At 48.0% G+C, this 20,526-nt stretch overlaps 1 protein-coding gene across 1 annotated transcript in view; it reads left to right on the top strand.

Annotated features, from left to right (window-relative positions):
- The window catches only part of Ptprn2 (protein tyrosine phosphatase receptor type N2), a 680,302-nt gene that overhangs the window by 252,329 nt on the left and 407,447 nt on the right, over positions 1-20,526 (top strand). Inside the window, exons 4-5 of the mRNA XM_027417041.2 lie at positions 422-524; positions 16,110-16,272. Of these exons, the coding sequence (XP_027272842.1) occupies positions 422-524; positions 16,110-16,272 (266 nt within the window). The remainder of the gene's footprint in view (positions 1-421; positions 525-16,109; positions 16,273-20,526) is intronic.

The raw sequence follows: 20,526 nt of genomic DNA, 5'->3' as shown, positions 1-20,526 counted from the left end.
CACACAGGATGGGTTAGGGAGAACAGTTGTTCCAGTGTGTAACGCAACCAGGTCATAACACAGTGGGTGTGCTGAGCACGGCAGCTATGCTTGCAGCCTTGCTGATGGGGACATCTTTGCTGTAGGTGAACCTACTGTGGTAGACAAGGTCCGTCTTCTGCACCGAACCAAAGTCTATTTGGTTTAGGTTTCCTTTGTCTGCCAGTCACAGCCAGCACCCACTGCATCCTATTTTTAAACCAATAGAACAGGGGGCTGGCTGTCATTTGTGTCTGAAAGTTTAAGAAAGCTAAAGGGAATCTTACTGAACCCCACAAGGCCCGGTGATTTGCTGGAAGAAAAGAGACCCGGGGAAGTCTGATGCAAAGGGCTCTGCCACATTTGCAAATTCGTGCCTCAGTTTATACTCCTTTCTCCACAGGTTTCACATGGCAAGATGACTATACTCAGCATGTGATGGCCCAGGAGCTCGCAAACCTCCCCAAGGCCTACCCATGGCACGGGGATACTTCCAGCCCAGCCAGGTATGTGTAGGAGTGACTTCCCTCTTCTTGCTCCCAGCCACAGCCATATCTCTTAGTTTGGCTGTTTTTAGAGTAGCAAAGCAACCACCATCTTTTTGGTGTAGAGTAGATATCCAAGGGGAAGGGGTGTCTCTGAAAGGGAAAGTTACAGTGGAGTAGCCTTGCAGTGTGGGGCACTGGGCACTGAGAGGTGCGCCATGGGTCATGACTTGTCTATGAGACTCCCCCACCACCAAATAACCCTGTGTCTTCAGAGTGAGGTTAGAGCTCCGGTTTCTCACTAGGTAACTGTGTTTGCTACAATGCAACGAGCAGGATTAATCCAGAAACTCCTGGTCTTTCTCTCCCAAAGAGTAGCAGCCCATATCAAGCAAAAAACAAAAATTGTCCCATGTCATCTCATCCCTGCGCATTTCCAGCTATAGGTTGATGGCCTAGAAGTCCTACTCCCAAAGTCATGAAATGGGAATCAGGGAGCTTGAAACATTGCCCAAAGAGAAGCTACTGCAAGAATGAGCCTGTGCTGGTATGCAGTATTTTGAAATTAAAACAACAAACAAATGGGATCTTTTCCTAAGTCTTAGTTTGCAATGTCCATTATTTCCTAAGCAACAGAATATTCACGAGCTGCGGTTTCCATGTATAATAAATCCTTGTAACACAAAATATGACCATCTGCCTTTATGACCATGTGCAACTAATAGGTCAGGATCCCACATCATCACTAGTGGGACCAAGGGGATAAAAACAGGTGATAAGTGGGCAGTGAGTCTGTGTGAGGTATGAATGGAGTCTTTGTGCTAATATTCTTGGGAGCATCCTTTACAAAGCGACTGATATGTATGTCTGCATGATGTATGCATATATGTATATGTATGCATACCTTTTCACCCAGTTGCATATTTAAGACATTATTTATGATATTTATGGAAATTAGCATAAATTATATAAGTTTATTATGCAGATGGTCATATTAACGTGTATGCATATATATGTATATATATATGTGTGTGTGTGTGTGTGTGTGTAATAAATTACAAATATATTTTGACACACATTCGATGCCTGGACACCTGTCCTTAATGCTTACTTCACTGGGAAGAAAATGCCAGTATTTCTGATAGTGTATGGAAAGCTATTCTGGAGAATGTGAGACAAAATAAAACCCTACCTGTGTGTCCTAAGCTGGCCTGAAATTTGTTTGCAGTCAGAAATTTGTTTGAGTTCAGACCCTCCCTGCTTCTGTGTAGGCTCACACCTGATAATCATGGTAACTGTGCTCAGCACAGGAAGGGCAGGAAACCCAGGGATTGGAGAATCTGGGAAGCCCGTCTGGGAGTGGTGCTCCAAGGAGTCCAGGAGGCAGGGAAGAGAGGCAGCTGAGAACAGGGAGAGACACAGCTGCCTGGGATGCACTCAAGGAGAGGTGGTCCTTCCATGTGTAAGGTGACAGTAGTTATCTTGTTTTCTGTCCTTGTGAGAGTTGGAGTCACCTTTGTGCAGGTCCTGTGTCCTTGTTTTGGATGCTCAAACTGTACTGCATTTTCTGTTTCCTTCAGCATCTGTGTTTAAAGCCAGCGACTTTCATTTGTGCGTCTTGAGGAGTGTTCCTGTCTCTGGCTCAGAGACGACCAGGGATGGAACTCCCTTCTCTCCTGAGTTCATTCCTTCCTCATGAGTGGGAGGGAATGAGGCCTGTCATCCATCTTTAAGGGCCAGAGACTCTGGGGGAAACTGGCTAGGTATTCTCCAGACTCCTGTGCACCCCCTGAGCCCTGTCCTGTCAAGGAGAATTAGCTTCTTGGCTCCTATGTTCTCCGGGACCCTCGACTCTGTCTTTGCTTTGGTTTGAGCCCTGGGATATTGTTCATTGTAGATTCAGCAGAGGGAGGCCAGACTCTTCTACCACCCTGCACACCTAAGGTCAAACTCCACTGTGTGGTGGTATCACAAGGTCACAGCCCTTTTTCTATACCCTCTAGGTCCCACAAATTCCTCTCACTTTGACCCTGTGGCCTCTCACCTTTGTCTTTAACAATCTAGGGGATTCCCATCAGAGGGTGGGCCTGTGGGGCCCCATGGAGGCACTACAGGGAGCACACAGGCAGACATGGTGCTAGAGAAGGGGCTGAGAGTTCTACGTCTAGACCAACAGGCATCAGAAAGAGACTGTGATACTAGGCCCCGCTTGAGCACATAAGACCTCAAAGCCCTCAGGGGCCATTTCTATTCAAACCACCACCACCACCACCACCCCCACACACAGAGTTTATAGTTTTGCATATAATATGCTGTGTTTCTAATTACAAATATAAATGCCAGAGCATCACAGGAGCTTAGGATGTCCTCGTTCATATTTTGGCCGAACGTTTCTCAAGTGAGACGTCCTTTGTCATGTTACCCTTGCCGCATCACCAGCGTTATGCTTCCTGAGCACAGCACCCTGGCGCTGGACCGCCAGGCTGCATCTCTGTCTGAATCCTTGCAGCTGTGATCATCCCGGGACTGGGAGCCTTGGCCGCATCCCTTGCTTTCTGCCTTAGATCTCACCTCACGCCTCAGGATGGTGCTGCTGCTCTCGCTGGGCTCTTGCTGCTTGATGAGCCTGTGGCCTCCTTTAAAGTCTGACCCTTGGACACTTCTGTTTGAAGTATAGGTTTCATAACCAACCCCAAACAGCTCCCGAGAAGTGAGAAGGAGCCCAGCAGGGCGTCCGAGCTGGCGGCCTCCTGCCCTTTCCCTCAGTGTGATGCGGTTTTACTTGTGTTTGTCTTCTTCAGCGTGTTTTAAATAACCGTATCTGATTTTAAATTCACTGATCGCCACCAGCCTAGGTTTCCAAGCAGTAGAATTATTTCATTATTAATTAAAGGAGCCCCGTGTGTCCCTAACCCCTAGAGAGTAGGGACCAATTTTGCTTTTGCTTCTCCCCTTCCTGTCCCAGACATTTCCTTCTTCCCGCCCCCTCCAGCGCCACTCACAAAAGTCACTGAATAAATGAAAGGAGAAAAGGGTGAGGGTGAGGGACCTGCAATGTGCCTGAATTACCAGATAGGTGGCAACCGTGAGCAAGATTCCTGCCTAGTCCCTAACCCTGTGTCACCTGGGTTCGGGGCTCTGCAGAGCCACAGCTGGCCATGGAACAGGAGAGGGGGAGTGTATGGTGAGGAGGGAAGAAAGGAGAGAGTTTGGTCTTTCCTTATTGGGGGCAGGGGAGGGACTTCCCCACTTGCTCCAAAGCTGAGAGAACACCACCCCCAGCTGTCCTCCCATACACTAAATTCCTTGCTTTAGGCAGAGGAGGCCACGGGATGCACTGAACTGAACAGAGCCATGCGGGGATCGGCACACACAGGGTCACTAAAGACCAAGCTTTGGCTGTCTGCCGCAGTTCCAGAGAAGGGAAACAGTACTCAGTGGCTGGTGTATATGAGGAGTACCACCTCCAACGCTGGTTGGCCCACCCCCCTGTGTGTGGAAACCAAATGACAAGAAACCACCATCACTGAGCCCCTCTGGGCTTTACTATAGCTTCTTTTCATCCCACGGATTGCATGGTAACTTGTGGTGATATATTGCTTATGATTTAATAAAGCCGCTCCAGATCAAAATGCAAAGCTAGCCACAGCCATAGAGCCGGGCAACGGTGGCGCACACCTTTAATCCCAGGACTCGGGAGACAGAGGCAAATGGATCTCTGTTAGTTTAAGGCCACACTGAGCTACACGAAATTGATCCAGTCCTAAAGAGAAAGTGCTCACTTGAAGGCGATCTCAGCACTTGGAATCACCTACCTTTAATCCCAGCACTAGGGAGGTGGAGACAGGAGTGAGATGGCTGGGCAGAGAGAGGGATGTAAGGCGGGAGAGGATTGCAGTCTGAGGCTTGGTGGAGAGCAGTGCAGTCTGCATTGTACTCTGAGGATCGTGGAGACAGGATCACCTGTTTCAGTCTGAGGCAGAGGTAAGAGCTAGTGCCTGGCTGCTTTGCTACTCTGATTTTTCAGCTTGGACCCCAATATCTGTCACTGGGTTTTTATTATTTGTGTTATAGTAACTTCTAGCAACAGCTGCAAAGGCTGGAAGCATAGTGCATCCAGGAGCAGAGTAAGGAGAGCAGAGTCCTGGTGTGAGATACATAGCATCCATCTAGAAGTAGAAAATATTCCCATAAATTGTTGACCGTCTTGAAGCCAGGTGACCTAGTACAAGTCCATATGTTGATTGTTGCAACATGGTATGGAGTTACAGTGGCCACTCAATCATTGTGACATACTGCACGGTCACAAACTAGGTCTCATGAATAGAAGAGACACAAGGAAAGACAAATGAGGCCATTTAAAGGCACCCCCATGATCTGACTCTGTCTGCATTGATTATCAATTGGTGAGAAAAATAAACACCAGAGGAGTAAATGGATCAGATAAATTACAATCTCATAGCATAGAAAATGAAATTCCATCCATTAAGATTTGAGATGCAGAGAACTCTGAACTGCCCAATAAATTTCTTGTTTGTTGTGGCTGAACCAGACATTGACAACAAGGGAAGGCTGGTTTTATCTTTGGTTTTAGACAGAGCTAACACTGTATTCCTTGGCTTCTCAAGTGCTAGAATTACAGACGTTGGCCACCATACCTGGTAACAGAATGGGTTTATCACCTGAGATAAACAGAGATGGGGGGGGCGTTGATGAATCTATTTTAGGAGATTTTTTTTTCTTTTTGGCAAGCATGCATGAATTGGGCCTGGCTGTCATTTGTGCTCACAGGGCATGCACAGATTAAACCAGGGCCCCTGGCCTTTCTTTCCTTCATCCCCCCTTGTGTTTAGAGCCCCAATTTATCCCTGCAGGCCTCTCAAAGGACAGGGTGTGTCACTGTGAGCTGTGGCCAGCCCTATGCTATGTGCGGTTCACTAAGATCTATTCCCATCTGACCAGTGCTTGGGATCCAGTCTACTTGTGTGCCCCCTCGGCCTACTTGTGTGCTCTCCCTCCCACCATATTCTCAGCCACTGGTCACCACTGTCTGTCATGCAGGCTGGCCATGTGAGAGGTGACATGTTTTGTTTGGATTTTTTATTTATAATGTTTGGCTTATTTCATCTAGCATGTTCCCCCATGCTTCTTCAAAGGATGGGATTTCATTCTTTATGGCTGAATGAGAGTCTATGGTGTGTGTTCTACAATTTATTCATTTATCCACAGTAGGTGCCTGTGCTTACCTACTGCTGTGATGATTGTGAATGGCGCTGCAGTCAGCATTGGCCTCAGCATTGCTCTGAGGCTGGTTCCATTTCCTTTGGATGACTACCTGGAAGCAGATGACCAGATCCCATGGCGGTCTGACTTTCAGACACCTTGGGGCCTTCCGAACCATTCTCCATGACCGTGGCACACACTTACATTCGTACCAGTGATGCACAATGGCAACGTGAGAGTTCTCTTCCCCACACATCCTCACCAGCATTGGTATCTGTCTTTTGATAATAGCCATTCTAGTGGGTGAGGTGATGTCTCACTGTGGTGTTGGTTTCCATCTCCTTACTGGGGTTTTAAATGTATGCAGGTTGTCACCCGTGACGGGGGGGGGGGTTTTAGCTCCCTTCCGTCTCCCTCCTCCCTTTCTCTCTTCTCCCTCTCCACATCTCCTCACTCACCTTGCTTCATAGCCCGGGCTGGATCTGAACCCCCAATCCTTCTCCTCTACACACCCCCATTCATTAGCACATCCTTGGAAACCCGTCACATGGAGACAGAAGTTGGCATCTGACTCCCAGTTAACTTTTACGAGAGGAATTTGTAAGTGTTATAGCCACTTAAATCTCCAGTACGTGGCACAGAGTGGTCGGTCACATTGGGATGAAATACTGCTTCTTACGCCCAGTGCAGATGTGGGTTAGCAATATTCAAGCGTTACTGCATCTTCCTCTGGCTCCTGGAGTTATCCCAGCAACGCCTCTCTGGAGGGTGGTACAAGTAATTTCTTGCATTTCATTTTGATCACACACACACACACACACACACACACACACACATCACACACACACACACACACACACACACACACACACACACACACACACCACACACACACACACACACACACACACACACACACACACATACACACACGCGCGCGCGCGCGCACACTGAGGCACCTTTAATCTGGAAATCCAAAATCTGAACTTTTTTTCTTTAGTTTTTTAATACATATGTATACATGTTTATTTATTTTATATCCTGACCCTGCAGTCTCTCCTCCCTCCTCTCCCCATAGTGTCTCCTCCGTCTCCCCTTTACTCCCCACTCCAATTCACTCCTTGTCGAAGGCTTTCTTTGACCACCAGCCCCCCAATCATGACATTGAGACTTATTAGTTATGAATGTTTTGCCTTATCTTATGCTTGTCCCACTAGCTCTTATAACCTAAACTAACTTGCTTCTCTTCATCTACGTTTTGCCCTGGTTCTTTTTTTTTTTAGCTTTCATTCTGTATGTTCTAATCTGTGTCTGTCTGTCTGTCTGTCTGTCTGTCTGTCTGTCTCTGCCTGGCTGGCCCAGGGCATCTCCCTCATTTTCTCCTTCATTCTATCTCAAGCCAAGATTCCTCCTCCTGTATATTCTCTCTGTCCACCAGCCCTGCCTGTCCCTCTCCTAACGATCTATTGACCATTCAGCTTTTTATTAGACCAACCGGGTACCTTAGGTGGGCAAGGTAAAACAGCAACACATCTATACATAATTAAACAGATGTAGTATAAACAAATGTAACATGTCTTTGCCTAGTTAAACAAATGCAGCATAAACAAATGTAACAAACCTTACATAATTAAAGTAATATCCCACAGCATAAACAAATACATCTTTACTTGGTTGAAGTAATATTCTACAACAACTCTTCCTCCATTTCTATTTAGAAAAGGGCAGTCCTCCCATGGATATTAGCAAAACATGGCATATGAAATTGCAGTAAGACTAAGCACCTCTCTTTGTATTAAGGCTGGGCAAGGCAACCCGGTATGAAGAATAGGGTCCCAAAAGGAAGCAAGAGTCAGAGACAGGCCCTGCTCTCACTCTTAGGAGTCCGACAAGAAGACCAAGCTACACAACTGTCACATATATGCATATATGCAGACGTCAGTCCCATCCAAGGTCCCTGGCTGTCAGTTCAGACTCTGTGAGCTCCTATGAGCCCAGGTTAGTTGATTCTGTGGGTTTTCTTGTGATGTCCTGGACCCCTCTGACTCCCACATGAAACTGTTTAGCACTGACATCATACAAACAGGAAATTCTACACCTTTCTAGGCACAGGGGTCACTAGATGATCTCAAAAGACCATTTAGGGTAAGGGAGTCATTAAAAGACTTCACAAGGCTATCACCTGCAGGAGGCAGAGTTCACCAAATATACTCTAGAAAGTTAACTTGGGCCTCTATATCCTATGTAAAATTCAGCTGAATTTCATGTTTAAACTTGTGCTAGGTCCCCAAATATCTCACTCTGCCTATGCAAATATCACCTAAACCCAAAAGTCTCCAAACCTTAACCCATTTTAGATAAGGGATATATAGTTGTTTTTGTTCACTCTTTGGCGGCCTGCCACTAGCTCCCAAATAAATACACAGAGACTTTTTTTTTAATGAATGCCTTGCCTTAGCTTGGCTTGTTTCTAGTCAACTTTTTCTAACTTAAATTATCCTACTTCTCTTTAACCACGTTTTGCCTCTAAGCTTTTTACCTTTCTTTATTCTCTATATCTTTCTTCCCTTCTTACTCAGTAGCTGACTGTGTGGCTGGATGGCTGGCCCCCGGTGTCCTCTTCTCCTCCTCCTTTTCTCATTCCTTGCTCTCTTTCCTAGATTTCTCCTCCCTATTTATTCTCAGCCTGCCAGCCACGCCTATCCTTTTTTCCTGCCCAGCTATTGGATGTTCAGCTCTTTAGTAGACCAGTTAGGTGTTTTAGGTAGGCAACGAAACACACAGCTTTACAGAGCTAAATGTGACATGAAAGAATGGAACACATCTTTGCATCATTAAACAAATACTTCACAGCACAAAGGAACGCAACACATCTTAAGCTAATATTCCACAACAGGGATGTGCGCCCTAGTTCCATGCTTTGTGTGTCAGATATAATAAAATACCAGCGGGAAAGCACCCTGAAGGGAGAGAATGTGCTCTGTGAAACCTGATATTAAAACCAAGAATCTGTCCCCCAGGGAATGTTCTGGGGGCTTCGCTTGCACACGACTCAGTCTGTTGCATCTCATGTTTGCTCCTCTCTCACACACAGAATATGGTAGCATCAGCATGAGCCTACAGCCAGATCTCTTGTCACTGTGAGAGTGGCTTTTTTGTTCTAGATGGTGAAATTCTTGCTGTGGAGATAGAAGGCGGTACAGGCTAGCCTGTGGTGAAAAAGGACATTTCTCCTAGTTCTGAGTGTTAGCATTCAGGCATCTGTACTGGCCTGTCCCTTGGGGTTCTGACAGGAAACACCCTCAGCTGCAGCCACTAAGAGCACCACACCTGTGCACATTCACTGTGTGCCCTTTTAAAAGGGCCCAGCCTACCTCCCATCTCCCTCTCCCCCTCCCTCTCCGTCCCCTCCCCTCCCCTCTCCTCTCCCTCTGCCCCTCCCCCTCCCTCTCCCTCTGTCCCTCTTTCATCTCTCCTGCTGCTCCTGTCTCCAGGGAGGCCAGTCTTCCCTTCCCCTTCCCTCCTTTTATGACCCCTTCCTCTAACAAAAGAACCCCTCTGCTTGAACCCTGTCTCATGCCATCTTCCTCTCACGTGCTGCTTTCTTAAATTACAACATTAAGGAAAGCCCAGGGCCAGCAGATCCCAAGCAATAGTGACTAAAGCACTTGCATGGCCATGGCCTCAAGATGATCACCATCTTGAGCCCCCAGAGATTGTAGGTGTGAATGGGTTGTTAAATCCATGGATCTATCTACTGGGGTCGGTTCCCTATATTACTGGACGATATGCTGCCAGGTCTCAAGCCCCATGGGCTACACACAGATGGAAGGTACCTTGCTTGGGATGCTAGGCTCTCACATGCACCGTGGCAGTGGTCTCCAGAGTTTCACCCCATTCCCACCCCAGACGAGGCCTGCTGAGTCTTGGCTGGGTTGAGAAGTGAGATGCCGATGCCCGGATGAGGATGTAAAATTAGGCAGACATAGTCTTTGTGGAAGGCCACTTTGTAGGAGACCCAGCTGGGTGACAGTGCTCTTTGGGACCTTGGCTTGGTTTCATTTAGGTACACTTTACGTTTTGTGAAGAGGGAGTTCTCAAACATACGATCTGACAAGCTTTGACTGACATGATCATGTGAGTGGTGCCAGGAACACAGGTCAATACACAGAATATTTCTACCACCTAGAGTTCTCTTTAGGCCCTGTACATGCAGCCCCCTCCCCAGTGTGTCTGTGCTGGCTTATGTTTGTGGATGGGTTTCCTATAACCACGAACACTGAGATGGCATTCTAAGAGATGTGCCCTCACTAGACTGAATTCGATGACGGTGGCACATTCAATTCTTTATAAAGTGTAACGGGTATCCCATGACGTAGAGGCCTTTTCATTCATTCACCCACCCTGCTGTGATGGGCCCTGGTCATGTCCTGTCTGAGTCTGTGAAAAACTCAGCTTTGCTCCTGCTTCTGGCCAAGTCCGAGAGTAACAAGGACACCTTCTTATTCTACCAGAAGCCAACAAACCAGAGGACACCAGGCCCTCTCCCAATACCAGCAACAAGAGTGACTCCCAGTGAGTCAGAAATCAAACACAAACTTTCTGATGCCCTCAGGTCATCTGTCATCCATGGGAGTAGGTTTGGTGAACACAGTAGGGTCTGGGGACCTGTGTTTCTGGAGTTTCTTGTCCTGCCAGGTCATGTCACCCTTCTCAGCCCCAAATAAACATATGGAAGCTATTGTAATTATAAAACTGTTAGCAGATGTTTAGGGCTTCTTAGTGTCTAGCTCTGTCTTAATGATTAACCCATAAATACTAGTCTCTGTATTTCCACATAGCCTTATCTTACGAGAGAATGCCTTGCAGGTCCTATCCTCCTGGTCTCTACATGACACCTCTCTGCCTACCTTTCCCAGAATTCTCCTCATCTCCTAATCCCACCCATCTTCCTGCCTCTATTGGCCAAGCAGTATTTTATTCATCAACCAATAAGAGAAACGTATACACAGAAGGACATCCCCCCATCAGACCTGCGAGAGTTGAAGAAAGCCAGTCATTCACAGCAAGTGCCATGAAGGGAAGACCTTGGAGATGTGTGCACTCACCGTGAGCCCTGAAAGTGCCCATCATGTCTTGTGGGGTTGGGGGATGTCTCATCATGGGACACACCAACCTTTCCACAGTTTGCGAGGTATTGTCCCCAGAAGAGGACCATTATTTGAGATCAAGCAGCAGAGAGTTCAGGCTTCTAGAGGAATAACCTGTAGATAATTGCCACCATGCTCTATTCATCATACAGGTAGGACGTGAAGGGTAGAACTGTTCCCAGAATCTCAGTGGGATGCCAGACAGAGGGGCATGACATTAATGGCAGCTTGGTAATTGCAGCACTGGAGCTATCAGGGCAGAAAGATCATGAATTCAAGCCCCCAACCTAAACCGCATGGCAAGACTGATTCTGTCTTAACAATAGCAACAACACAAGCAGCAAGGAAAAAGAAAAAGGTTGTGGAAATGCAAGAGTATGTATATACAACCCAAAGAGGAAAAACTCAGTGTGCAGAGTCCAATCAAAGGTTACTAGGCAGGAGAGGCAGGGAACTGAGACCAATGAGCTCCGACAGAATGATGCAAGAGGTGGGATACGAGAAGAATGCCTACTGGGCTAATAGCAGTTAGATGCAGGTAGAAAATTCTGGTAAACCCGGAGATACAGAAAGAAGGAAACAGAAGAAATGACTAGCAAAGTAATCACCAGTAGTAAGTTTAGAGACATAGAAGGACCAAATATGCATGTGACCAGAGCCCCAGGGAGGGAAAAATGGAAGTATTTGAAAAAAGAAAGTGCTTGCAGAAGACCAGAGACTCATTGAATTCATTACTTTTCTGTTGCTGTAATAAAACACCACGACCAAAGGCATTTTTAAGGAAGGGAGAGTTTACTATGGCTTATTGTTCCAGAGGGAGAGTCCATAAGCATAAACCAGATCTTGAACTGCAAGTAGGGCAATGCTATAAACTCTCAGAGCCTGTCCCCTGTGACGTGCTTCCTCCAGCAAGGCTGCACCAACTGAAGGTTTTATAACTTCTCCACACAGTGCTACCTGCAGGTGTTGTGTGACAATACTTTTTCCTGGGAGATGCAACACACACACACACACACACGCACGCACGCACGCACGCACGCACGCACGCACGCACGCACGCACGCACGCACGCACGCACGCACGCACACACACATAGGAACACACAGGAACACATTCATGCAGGCATGCAGACACACATGCATGCTTGCATACACACACATCTGTTCTTCCCAGGTAGTGAGCCCACAACAAACCAAACTACAGACACCATCAAAGTTTTGTGTGGATGACAGGTCACTTACAGGAGCTGGAAGAACCCACAAGATGGCCGAAGCCCATCCCAGCATGGGTGATTGTTCACAAAGCTGGTGACCTGGAGGGCATCACACAGCCTGCAGGAAGCTCAACAGGGTAGAGAGTATTCTTTCCAGATGATTCAGTTGGTCTAAAAGTTTTCCAGGTAGCCCAGCTGGTCTTTCAGGTAGCTGTGCTGGTTGGGTCTCAAGGGTCCTTTTTGCAGCTTGGCTTGTCTGAGAGTCACTCCCCATAGCTTTATTGTTGCCTCTTGGGAGGAAGAAGCCTATTAGAGCTGGTTTCCTTCTGTCTTAAGGAGCTTCTCAGCACAATGGAACATTTCTATCTCCGAGGAAACTGCTACACAACATGTGGGGACCAAGTGTTCGAACACCCGAGCCTATAAGAGACATTTTCTCTTTTAGACAACCACACCTATGAATCGGTATGACACCACACCCCCCACCCCAAGAAAAACGAATATGAAAGCTCAAGACATGCAGTGATCAAATTTCTCAAAGTCCCAGCAAGAGTGCAGGGAGGAAGAGAGAGGAGGTAGTGTTTTCATTGATAGCCCTTGGCCATTCATTATCTAGGCCAAAGGAAAGACAGGACGGAGAAATCAACCAGAGCCCCACATGCCAGGGAGCACCTTCTGCATGCAAAGGTTGAACTTAATGTTTTCTCAGGGACTGAAGCAGCTTTCCCATTGCAGTGTCAGAGGAGGAAAAAAAGCATGGGGAAGCACACCCCCAAAGGCCGTTGAGCGCCAGAGAACTGGGATCACCTCATGCAGAGTTGATTGGTTTAACAGTGTACAATGCGTGGTGCGGCTTGTCGGTGGCTGTAAATGTGATTTGTGGCCACATAGATTGTCACATGCAGGACAACAGGGAGAAAGCCCTTAGGTTACCATACTTCTTTTCCAGGCTTCACCTGAACTGTGTGATGTCACTTACAGGCACCCGTGCTGGGTTACAGGAGAATACTATACACTTTAAAGCAGCCACTTAGAACTGTGGCTAATAAACCAACAAAAGAAAAAAATCATACAATTATAGAAATATTCAGTGAACACCAGTATTGGGGGGAACCAAGTGATGAACGCCGGGCAAGCAGTTGTGGAGGCTTACAACCCTGAATGTTAGGGTTCATTATTTTTGCACCACAGCCCTGGCGATGTCACCTCCTTGCCCAGCTAGAATTTACAGGGAGCTGAGCTAGCCAGGAGGGGCCAGGCCTTCGGGGAGTGGGGCTAGCCTGTGCTTCTGCTTCAGAAAAGTTGCAGCCTCCAGCAGGGAAACAGTCTTACCCAGGGCAGAAGGAGAAGAGATGGGCGGGTCCAGCCTGCTGGGATTATGCAGGGCAGAGCCCCGAGCCTGCTAGGGGTTGAGAGCTACATATGTGGGGCTGTCAGAGTTCTGAGGGAAGGTGATATGATGGTGGTTGACATGATGATGGATTTGGGAAGGTTTCTGAAGGCAATACGATGTGGGCAGGCAGGCCCCACAGTGGCTCACAGGAGCTGGCCCGTCTGACTAGTTCTCAACTCCTTTCTAGGCATAAACAAGGTGCCTAATGAATTGAAATACCTGGAAGTGATCAGAATTCAAAGCCTTTGGTCAGCATTTCCAGCCATTAGGCTCGGTCTGCCGGAGAAGTCTTTGACTCTCATCAGCAGTGTGCTTCACATATGTGGTTTCAGTCCTGGCTCACAGATGAGCCTGCTTGCATCTTGTTCCTCTGTCAGAAGGTATCCTCTGGCCTTGGCGGAACAGGCAATGAGCACTAGAGTAGAAGATGGGAGATACAGTGCCACTGACCTGCCTCCCACATCCAGGCTAAGAGAAAGCGAGGGACCTGGGAGGAGCATGGGGTCAACCATGGTTAACCTTGGCTGATTGGTTAATGTCAACTTGACATCATCCCCCCCCCACACACACCTCCATCATGACATTCCACATGGCTCTTCAAGTCCTGGGATCGGTGTCCCATTGTCCCAGTTTTCCCAGACCCTGTTCGGGATCCATGGTTCCTGACCGCTCCTCTGACACCTCCCTCATGACTGCCATGGCTCCTGCTGACTTTGCAGTGACATTCAACTGCTCCTGCGAAGTATCTCGAGGTTCATTGTTTCCCACGGTTCTAAGGTCCTATGCCACTCAAGCCTGGCATAGGACCTTATCCTGCTACAACCTTATCCTGGCTAGCCCTACCCCCAATCTACCCACAGGACGAGCCCCACGCCCAAGGTGCTTATGGGCTCAGACTTCCCTTCCTGCCCATCTGCGGCACAGACAGTGACACCCATCATCTGACGGCAGAACGGCTGCTATGAAGATCCCGGGCACTGCAAAGGCAAATCACAAAGTTAGCATTGAATGATCCAAACCAGTCACCCTATAGGTCAGAAGTCAGACATTCCCCCCTGCCCCCCCCCCGTGCTAAAACAAAGATGAAGGGGGGCTTGACCCTGCTAAGGGGATTGTGCCTGACTCTGCCATACTACCAAGGGCACCTTCTCCTCTGTGGTTCAGAATCTATGGTAATACATGGTCCATGGTCTAAAGAATCCTTTGAGTTTTCCACAGACCCTCCCTGCCTTGCCCCCATGCCTATGCTCTGTCTCTATCTCTGTCTCTGTCTCTGTCTCTGTCTCTCTCTGTCTCTTCTCTCTCTCTCTCTCTCTCTCTCTCTCTCCGGCTGCCTCTCTCAGCACTGCAAAAGCTCTGTGTGTGTGTGTGTGTGTGTGTGTGTGTGTGTGTGTGTGTGTGTGTGTGTGTAGTTCTGGAGATTGAACCCAGGGTCCTGAGGCTAGGCACTTGCACTGTCTCTGAGCTACAGATCTATCCCCTTAAAACTCCTTTTTAAGGAGAGTTGTCAGTTAATGGCTGTTGGAGGATGGAGCTTCAGTTTCCCCAGGGATGTGGCCCCTGAGAAGCTACCCATATTCCAGCAGGTGGACCTTCATTCATACTTGTAAAGGCAGCGCTAAGTGGATGGACTCAGTGAATGTCTCAGTCAGGGTAACTATTGCTTTGATGAAACAACACGATCAAAAAACAACTTGGGGGAAGAAAGGGTTTATTTTATTCACACAACCATGTAATAGTTCATCATTGCAAACAGGGATGGCGGGAACTCACACAGGCAGGAACCAGGAGGGAGGAGCTGATGCAGAGGCCATGGAGGAGTGCCGCCTACTGGCTTGCTCCTCATGGCTTACTCTTTTGTATAAAGCCCAGGACCACCAGCCAGCGGTGGGCCTTCACACAACGGGCTGTGCCCACCCGCACCAATCACCAATTAAGAAAATTCCCTTCAGGCTTGTCTACAACCTGATCTTATGGGGGCATTTTCTCAAATGGAGTTCCCTCCTCTAGCCTGTGTCAAGTTCACATCAAGTTAGCCAGTGCAGTGACTTTTAAAGAGAAGCAAATGAAGCTGGGAGAGAAAAGTGGTAGGGGATATAGTGGACAGAACTGTGTGTAGATTTGATAAAAATGCGTTTGCATGTGTGCAATTCTTAGTCATTTAAACAGATTTGGACAGGACCTCACTAAGTTGTTTGAGCTGTCATTGAGCTTTCCATCCCCCTCTGCAGTGCTACGATGACAAATCTGAGCCACCAGACTCAGATGTCAAGTTCATGGTACAGGTGCAGCCAGTAGTTATGCTCCGTTTCAGTTTGTCTCAGGTTAGCAGTGCCCCAGGACACTGTAGATAGATAGTGTCAGACATGGGCACCATTGAGCCACCCCTCAGTCCCCTCCCAAAGGCTCTGTTGCATTCCACCGCTGTGGGAAGAGGGAGGCCAGGTTCCCTGAGAAGAAACAACGCCATGGCTAAGGAGAAGTCGAGGCATTGAGCACCAGCTCACTGCGCAGCTGCACCCAGGCAGGCTGCCGAGGCTTGGCGTACACTGCGCTCCCATCTGTCCCCTCTCACAGCTCAGCATGGGACAACCTTGGATTGAGCTGTCATTCTCTTTGCTTTTCAGGACCTTACAACAGAATGCTGACAATGAGAAGTGGTTCAGCCCGGAGAGCGAAGCGGCCCTGGCCAAGACCCTTCGGCGCTATCTGCCCTACTTGGAGCTTCTGTCCCAGGCCCCAACCGCGAATGCACGCCCCAGGATAGAGCACGAGACACGTCCAGCCAAGGTGAGGCTTCAGCCTACTCCTTGGGGCAGGGGTTGTCTTTACCTGCCCGTATGTTTGTCTATAAGGTACAGACAGAGTGAGCAGTTCTTGGGCTCCCAGCAGTTGTCCTCCTGACTACTGGCTCTGGATGGTATGAGAAGCGTGAGGCTGAATGCAAGGAGGTTCTGGACCCTGGGGATGTGCTAGCTATAAGCTACCCCTGCAGAAAACCTAGTGCTAAGAACTCAGGTCAGAGCTCTGATACCAGTCTGTAGGAAGAATGTCCAGGAGAGGAGTGGAAACAGCCCAGATGTCCAGAGGAGCAGAGCATCTGAACATGATTGAAAGTAGGCCTGGTGCCTGTCTGTCACATGTTTAAGTCAGCAATTGCTATATCCCTGGAGACTTCTAATTTCTAGTAAAGCCACAAATGTGGATATCCCAGGACAACAGAAAGACTGCCCTTTTGTGGGTTCTGGGGTAAAGTATCAAGATGACATGGTACCTGTTGTTCTCTGCTGCATCTTAGGGCAATGAAACACAATCCACCAAATGCAACAAACTCCCGTGGAGTTTATTGGGAAAGGGAGCAAAGGAAGGGGTAGGTGTTAACCTATCGGGAGCAGAAATGATAAGAGAGAGAGAGAACAGGCAAGAGGTAATTGTTTATATAGGGAATGGGAGAGGTTTAGAATGAGTCTCAGCAGTTGGGGCCATTGAAACTGGAGTCACTGAGCTGCCATTGGCCCAGCTCTGTGTGGCCCCAATTCCACATGGTTTCTGTATGCAGAGTCCTTATGCAGTCACCTAACACATGCATGGCACAGCTATGCAATCTTTGTCAGCCTTTGAGTCCTCAGTGAGGAGCAATCACCTGTCAAAGAGGGATTACAGGGTGAGGGAAGGTATCCTGGAGAAGAGCAATCCTGGGGCAGGGAGAGAGCCAGGAAAGGTCCCTAAGGAGAAGGTACAGGCCCAGGAGAGGGCTGGCACAGTGTGGCAGGCAGGTGCTGAGGAGAAACCATGGGGTGGGAGAAGGAGAGGAGTTGGGAGCAGGAACAGGGCCAGGTTGCCCAGGACCCAGGAAGATGGAGAAGCCAGGATATCAACAGTACCCAAAACAGTAAGGTTTTCAGGTGTGGGCACTGGACTACTGTCCATCTGTCTAAGACAGGCTTGAGCACAAGGCAATTGGCATATTTTTTGAGGGCCAGATTTGCCAGCAAGGTCTGAGGTACAAGCTCTTTCAGTCAGTATGCTAGAGCTGGCTTGCCTTGGATGGGAAGCATATTTTAAAGGAAGAGTTAGAACCTCAGAGGACTTTTGAGGTGTGAAAGCATTGTGACCAAGATGTTTTCAGGTCAGCTTGCAAGCAGGCCTTGTCACACTCTGAATTACCTTTGGAAAACATTAAAGAGCTCTGGGTACCAGGAGAAGGCAGCTTGGAGCCTGGGAACTAGCTCGTATCGAAGGATGAGATTGGCCATGGTGTAAAGGTCAGACTACTTGGTGTGTTGGGCCTTCAACTGTGAAGCTCAGCATTTCTTCCCAAAGAACACCCATCACGCCACCTCATATGGACGGTTTTCTTTCCAAGACTGTAGTGTGTTGCTAAACACCCAGGGATGTCCAGAGGGTTCCCATACTCTGCACTAGGGTTTTATCAGTCCTGATTGGCGTATTGTGAGCCCAGTACAGGTGTCTGGCTCCTTGAAGGTTCTCAAAGTCTCCCCCATGTAGGATGTCAGCACCATTCACACTGTGTTGGAACACTGGCTCCTTTGGACAGTTGCTCACAAGAGGCTGTCAGGTGGTTTTTAATGTTTCTATGGGCTCTGGAACTATTTAGAGGAGAAGCAGTGGCAACCGCCCACATCCCGCACAGCCAAGAATCAGCAGTTGGCAAGGGGAGCTGGCATTCATCACAGCTGGGATTCCATAATAGCATTCCCACCTCACATCATGTAGGCTTTGGGGTCCCTGCTACCACCACCATCCAGCAGGACAACCTCACACCACAGGTATCCACACAGTGCCAGCTGATGCCTATAACCCAGTCTTTTTTTTTTTTTTTAACCCACAGCTGTTATTCCCCTTTCAAAAATGACCCAGTGTGTTGGGCATTGGTGGCGCACGCCTTTAATCCCAGCACTCAGGAGGCAGAGGCAGGCAGATCCTGTGAGTTTGAGGCCAGCCTGGTCTCCAGAGCGAGTGCCAGGATAGGCTCCAAAGCTACACAGAGAAACCCTGTCTCAAAAAAAAAATACAAAAAAACAAAAAAACGAAAAACAAAAAAAAAGACCCAGTGTGAACTACTGGACATCGTAATCTTCTGACTGGTGGTTTCAGAGGGATGGCCACGAGTCATTCAGAAGCTGAGCGCTGGGGGGCACTTCTGGCTCACATTTCCCCTCTGTGTTCAGATAGATGTTTTTTCATATTAAAAAAAAAAAGTGCGAAAGCCCAGAACTCATTATTTTCTGTTGAGTGCTTAAAGGAGAAGAGAGCTGAGTCATCTCTCTAATGAGCAGTGTCTGCACAAAGCACAGAAGTGTGGCAACTCGCCAGGCTGCCATGGGATGCCACAGTCAGCCAGGAACGTGGGGCTTCTCCCGCCCCCTCCCACCTGGGTGACAGGCTATCTCAGTAGCAATTGAAACTGTAGTCACTGCTGGTGTTTCAGCATGCAACCAATTCCCAATGAATTGTTTGCAAATCATGTTTTCTTTCTTTCTTTTTTTCTGTATAACTATCCTGGAGAATCTGGCTCCAGCATAGACAGAATTCTGAATTTATTCTCTTTGAGTCTGTTGGACTGATTACCTCATAACAGAAGCCACAGGGAATAGAGTTTCCCTGCTTCTCCTCAACCAATATGGCCAGGAGCCACTCTGACACATGTGTTGAGCACATACTGATGACTAAATCCATGCTAAAGCTATTCCTGCATTGTCAGTGGGATGTCCACCATCTTGCTTTATTGATCAGAGTAGCATCTACCCAGAGTCCTTTCAGGTGCTACACAGAACACTATCAGACCCCAGTTTTACCCACAGATCACGGTGACATCCCCATTTCGATTGTCACCGAAGAGGGCCTAACTGAAATTCCTTGCTTGCTGATACCATTAATTAATTTATTTTGGAAACATTTTGAGAATGTATTTAATATAAATGAACTACAATGTACTCTGAGATTAGAAAGACAAAAGACTGACCCTGCCCTTTAGAATTTTTGGTCATATTTGATCAGAGAAACAGCAAACAAACAAAAACGTAGTTGAAATGGAGTAAATATGGCAATGGAGTCAGTGTTCAGTGTGAAGGACATGAAGCAGCATGGGAAGGTGGACCATGGGTATCCTGAGTGACAGTGACCAGAAGGACAGCTAAAGGTCATTTGTTGAACCTGTTTATGGTCTAGGGACCTCCAGTACCACCCACGGCGGCATGGATAGCGAGATGAGCTGCTGCTTCACCATTTCCAAGAACCCCCAGGTAGCTGAAGATGCACAGAGCCCTAAGGATTTAGACTCTACACATTGGAGCAACAGGGAAACCTCCAGAGTAGGGAGAAGAGCTCCATGGGTACTTCCAAGAGCAACTGTCACACGTAGAGACTGGTCAAGAGTTAGCTACACAAGATGAGCAGGAAGCCTCATACAGGGGGCCAGAGAAATCCTACCAGGACTACAGTCGTCATGAGTGCAGTGCAGCTTGGAGATGTCAGAAAGAGCAGGACGGATGGGATGGGAGACCTGAACACCACAGACTGGCAATGTGAGGCTGGCAGAGCTGCTACATCTTTGACTAGATAAAGTTTAGGAGTCTGAGCCCATGTGTTGGTGGCATGGAGGACCTGGAACTATACAATGTCTTTAAAAGCTGAACATCATCTTCCTGGGTCCCAAACACTTCATCTCCTCCCAGGCCAAGTGAAAGCATGTGTCCATTCAAAATTTGCACAGAAGTTCTGTGGTCAACTTAGTAGTAGCAAGCAGAGCTATAACTAACGAAAGTGTCTGTCAGCAAGTGAGCAGGTGAGGGGTACAGGCCATTGACACATGAATCACGTGTTGAAGCAACAGCAAGTAGGGCGGAGGAAGAGACAAAGCAATGGGTAACAGGAGCTTATCATGGATGCCTGGGGATGTGCAATGGGGGAGGAGAGGGCATCTCTACACCGAGTCCTCATCTGGGGATGGTTTTATGGAACAATGCCTGTGTGGAGGCCAGTTTGTCCATGTGTTATATGCTGCTTGCCCATTGGTAAAGA

The sequence above is a fragment of the Cricetulus griseus genome, chromosome 5 (genome assembly GCF_003668045.3).
Source record: "Cricetulus griseus strain 17A/GY chromosome 5, alternate assembly CriGri-PICRH-1.0, whole genome shotgun sequence".
Taxonomy (NCBI): Eukaryota; Metazoa; Chordata; class Mammalia; order Rodentia; family Cricetidae; genus Cricetulus; species Cricetulus griseus.
The sequence above is the reverse complement of the archived record's forward strand: the minus strand, read 5'-3'. Positions and strand labels throughout refer to the sequence as shown.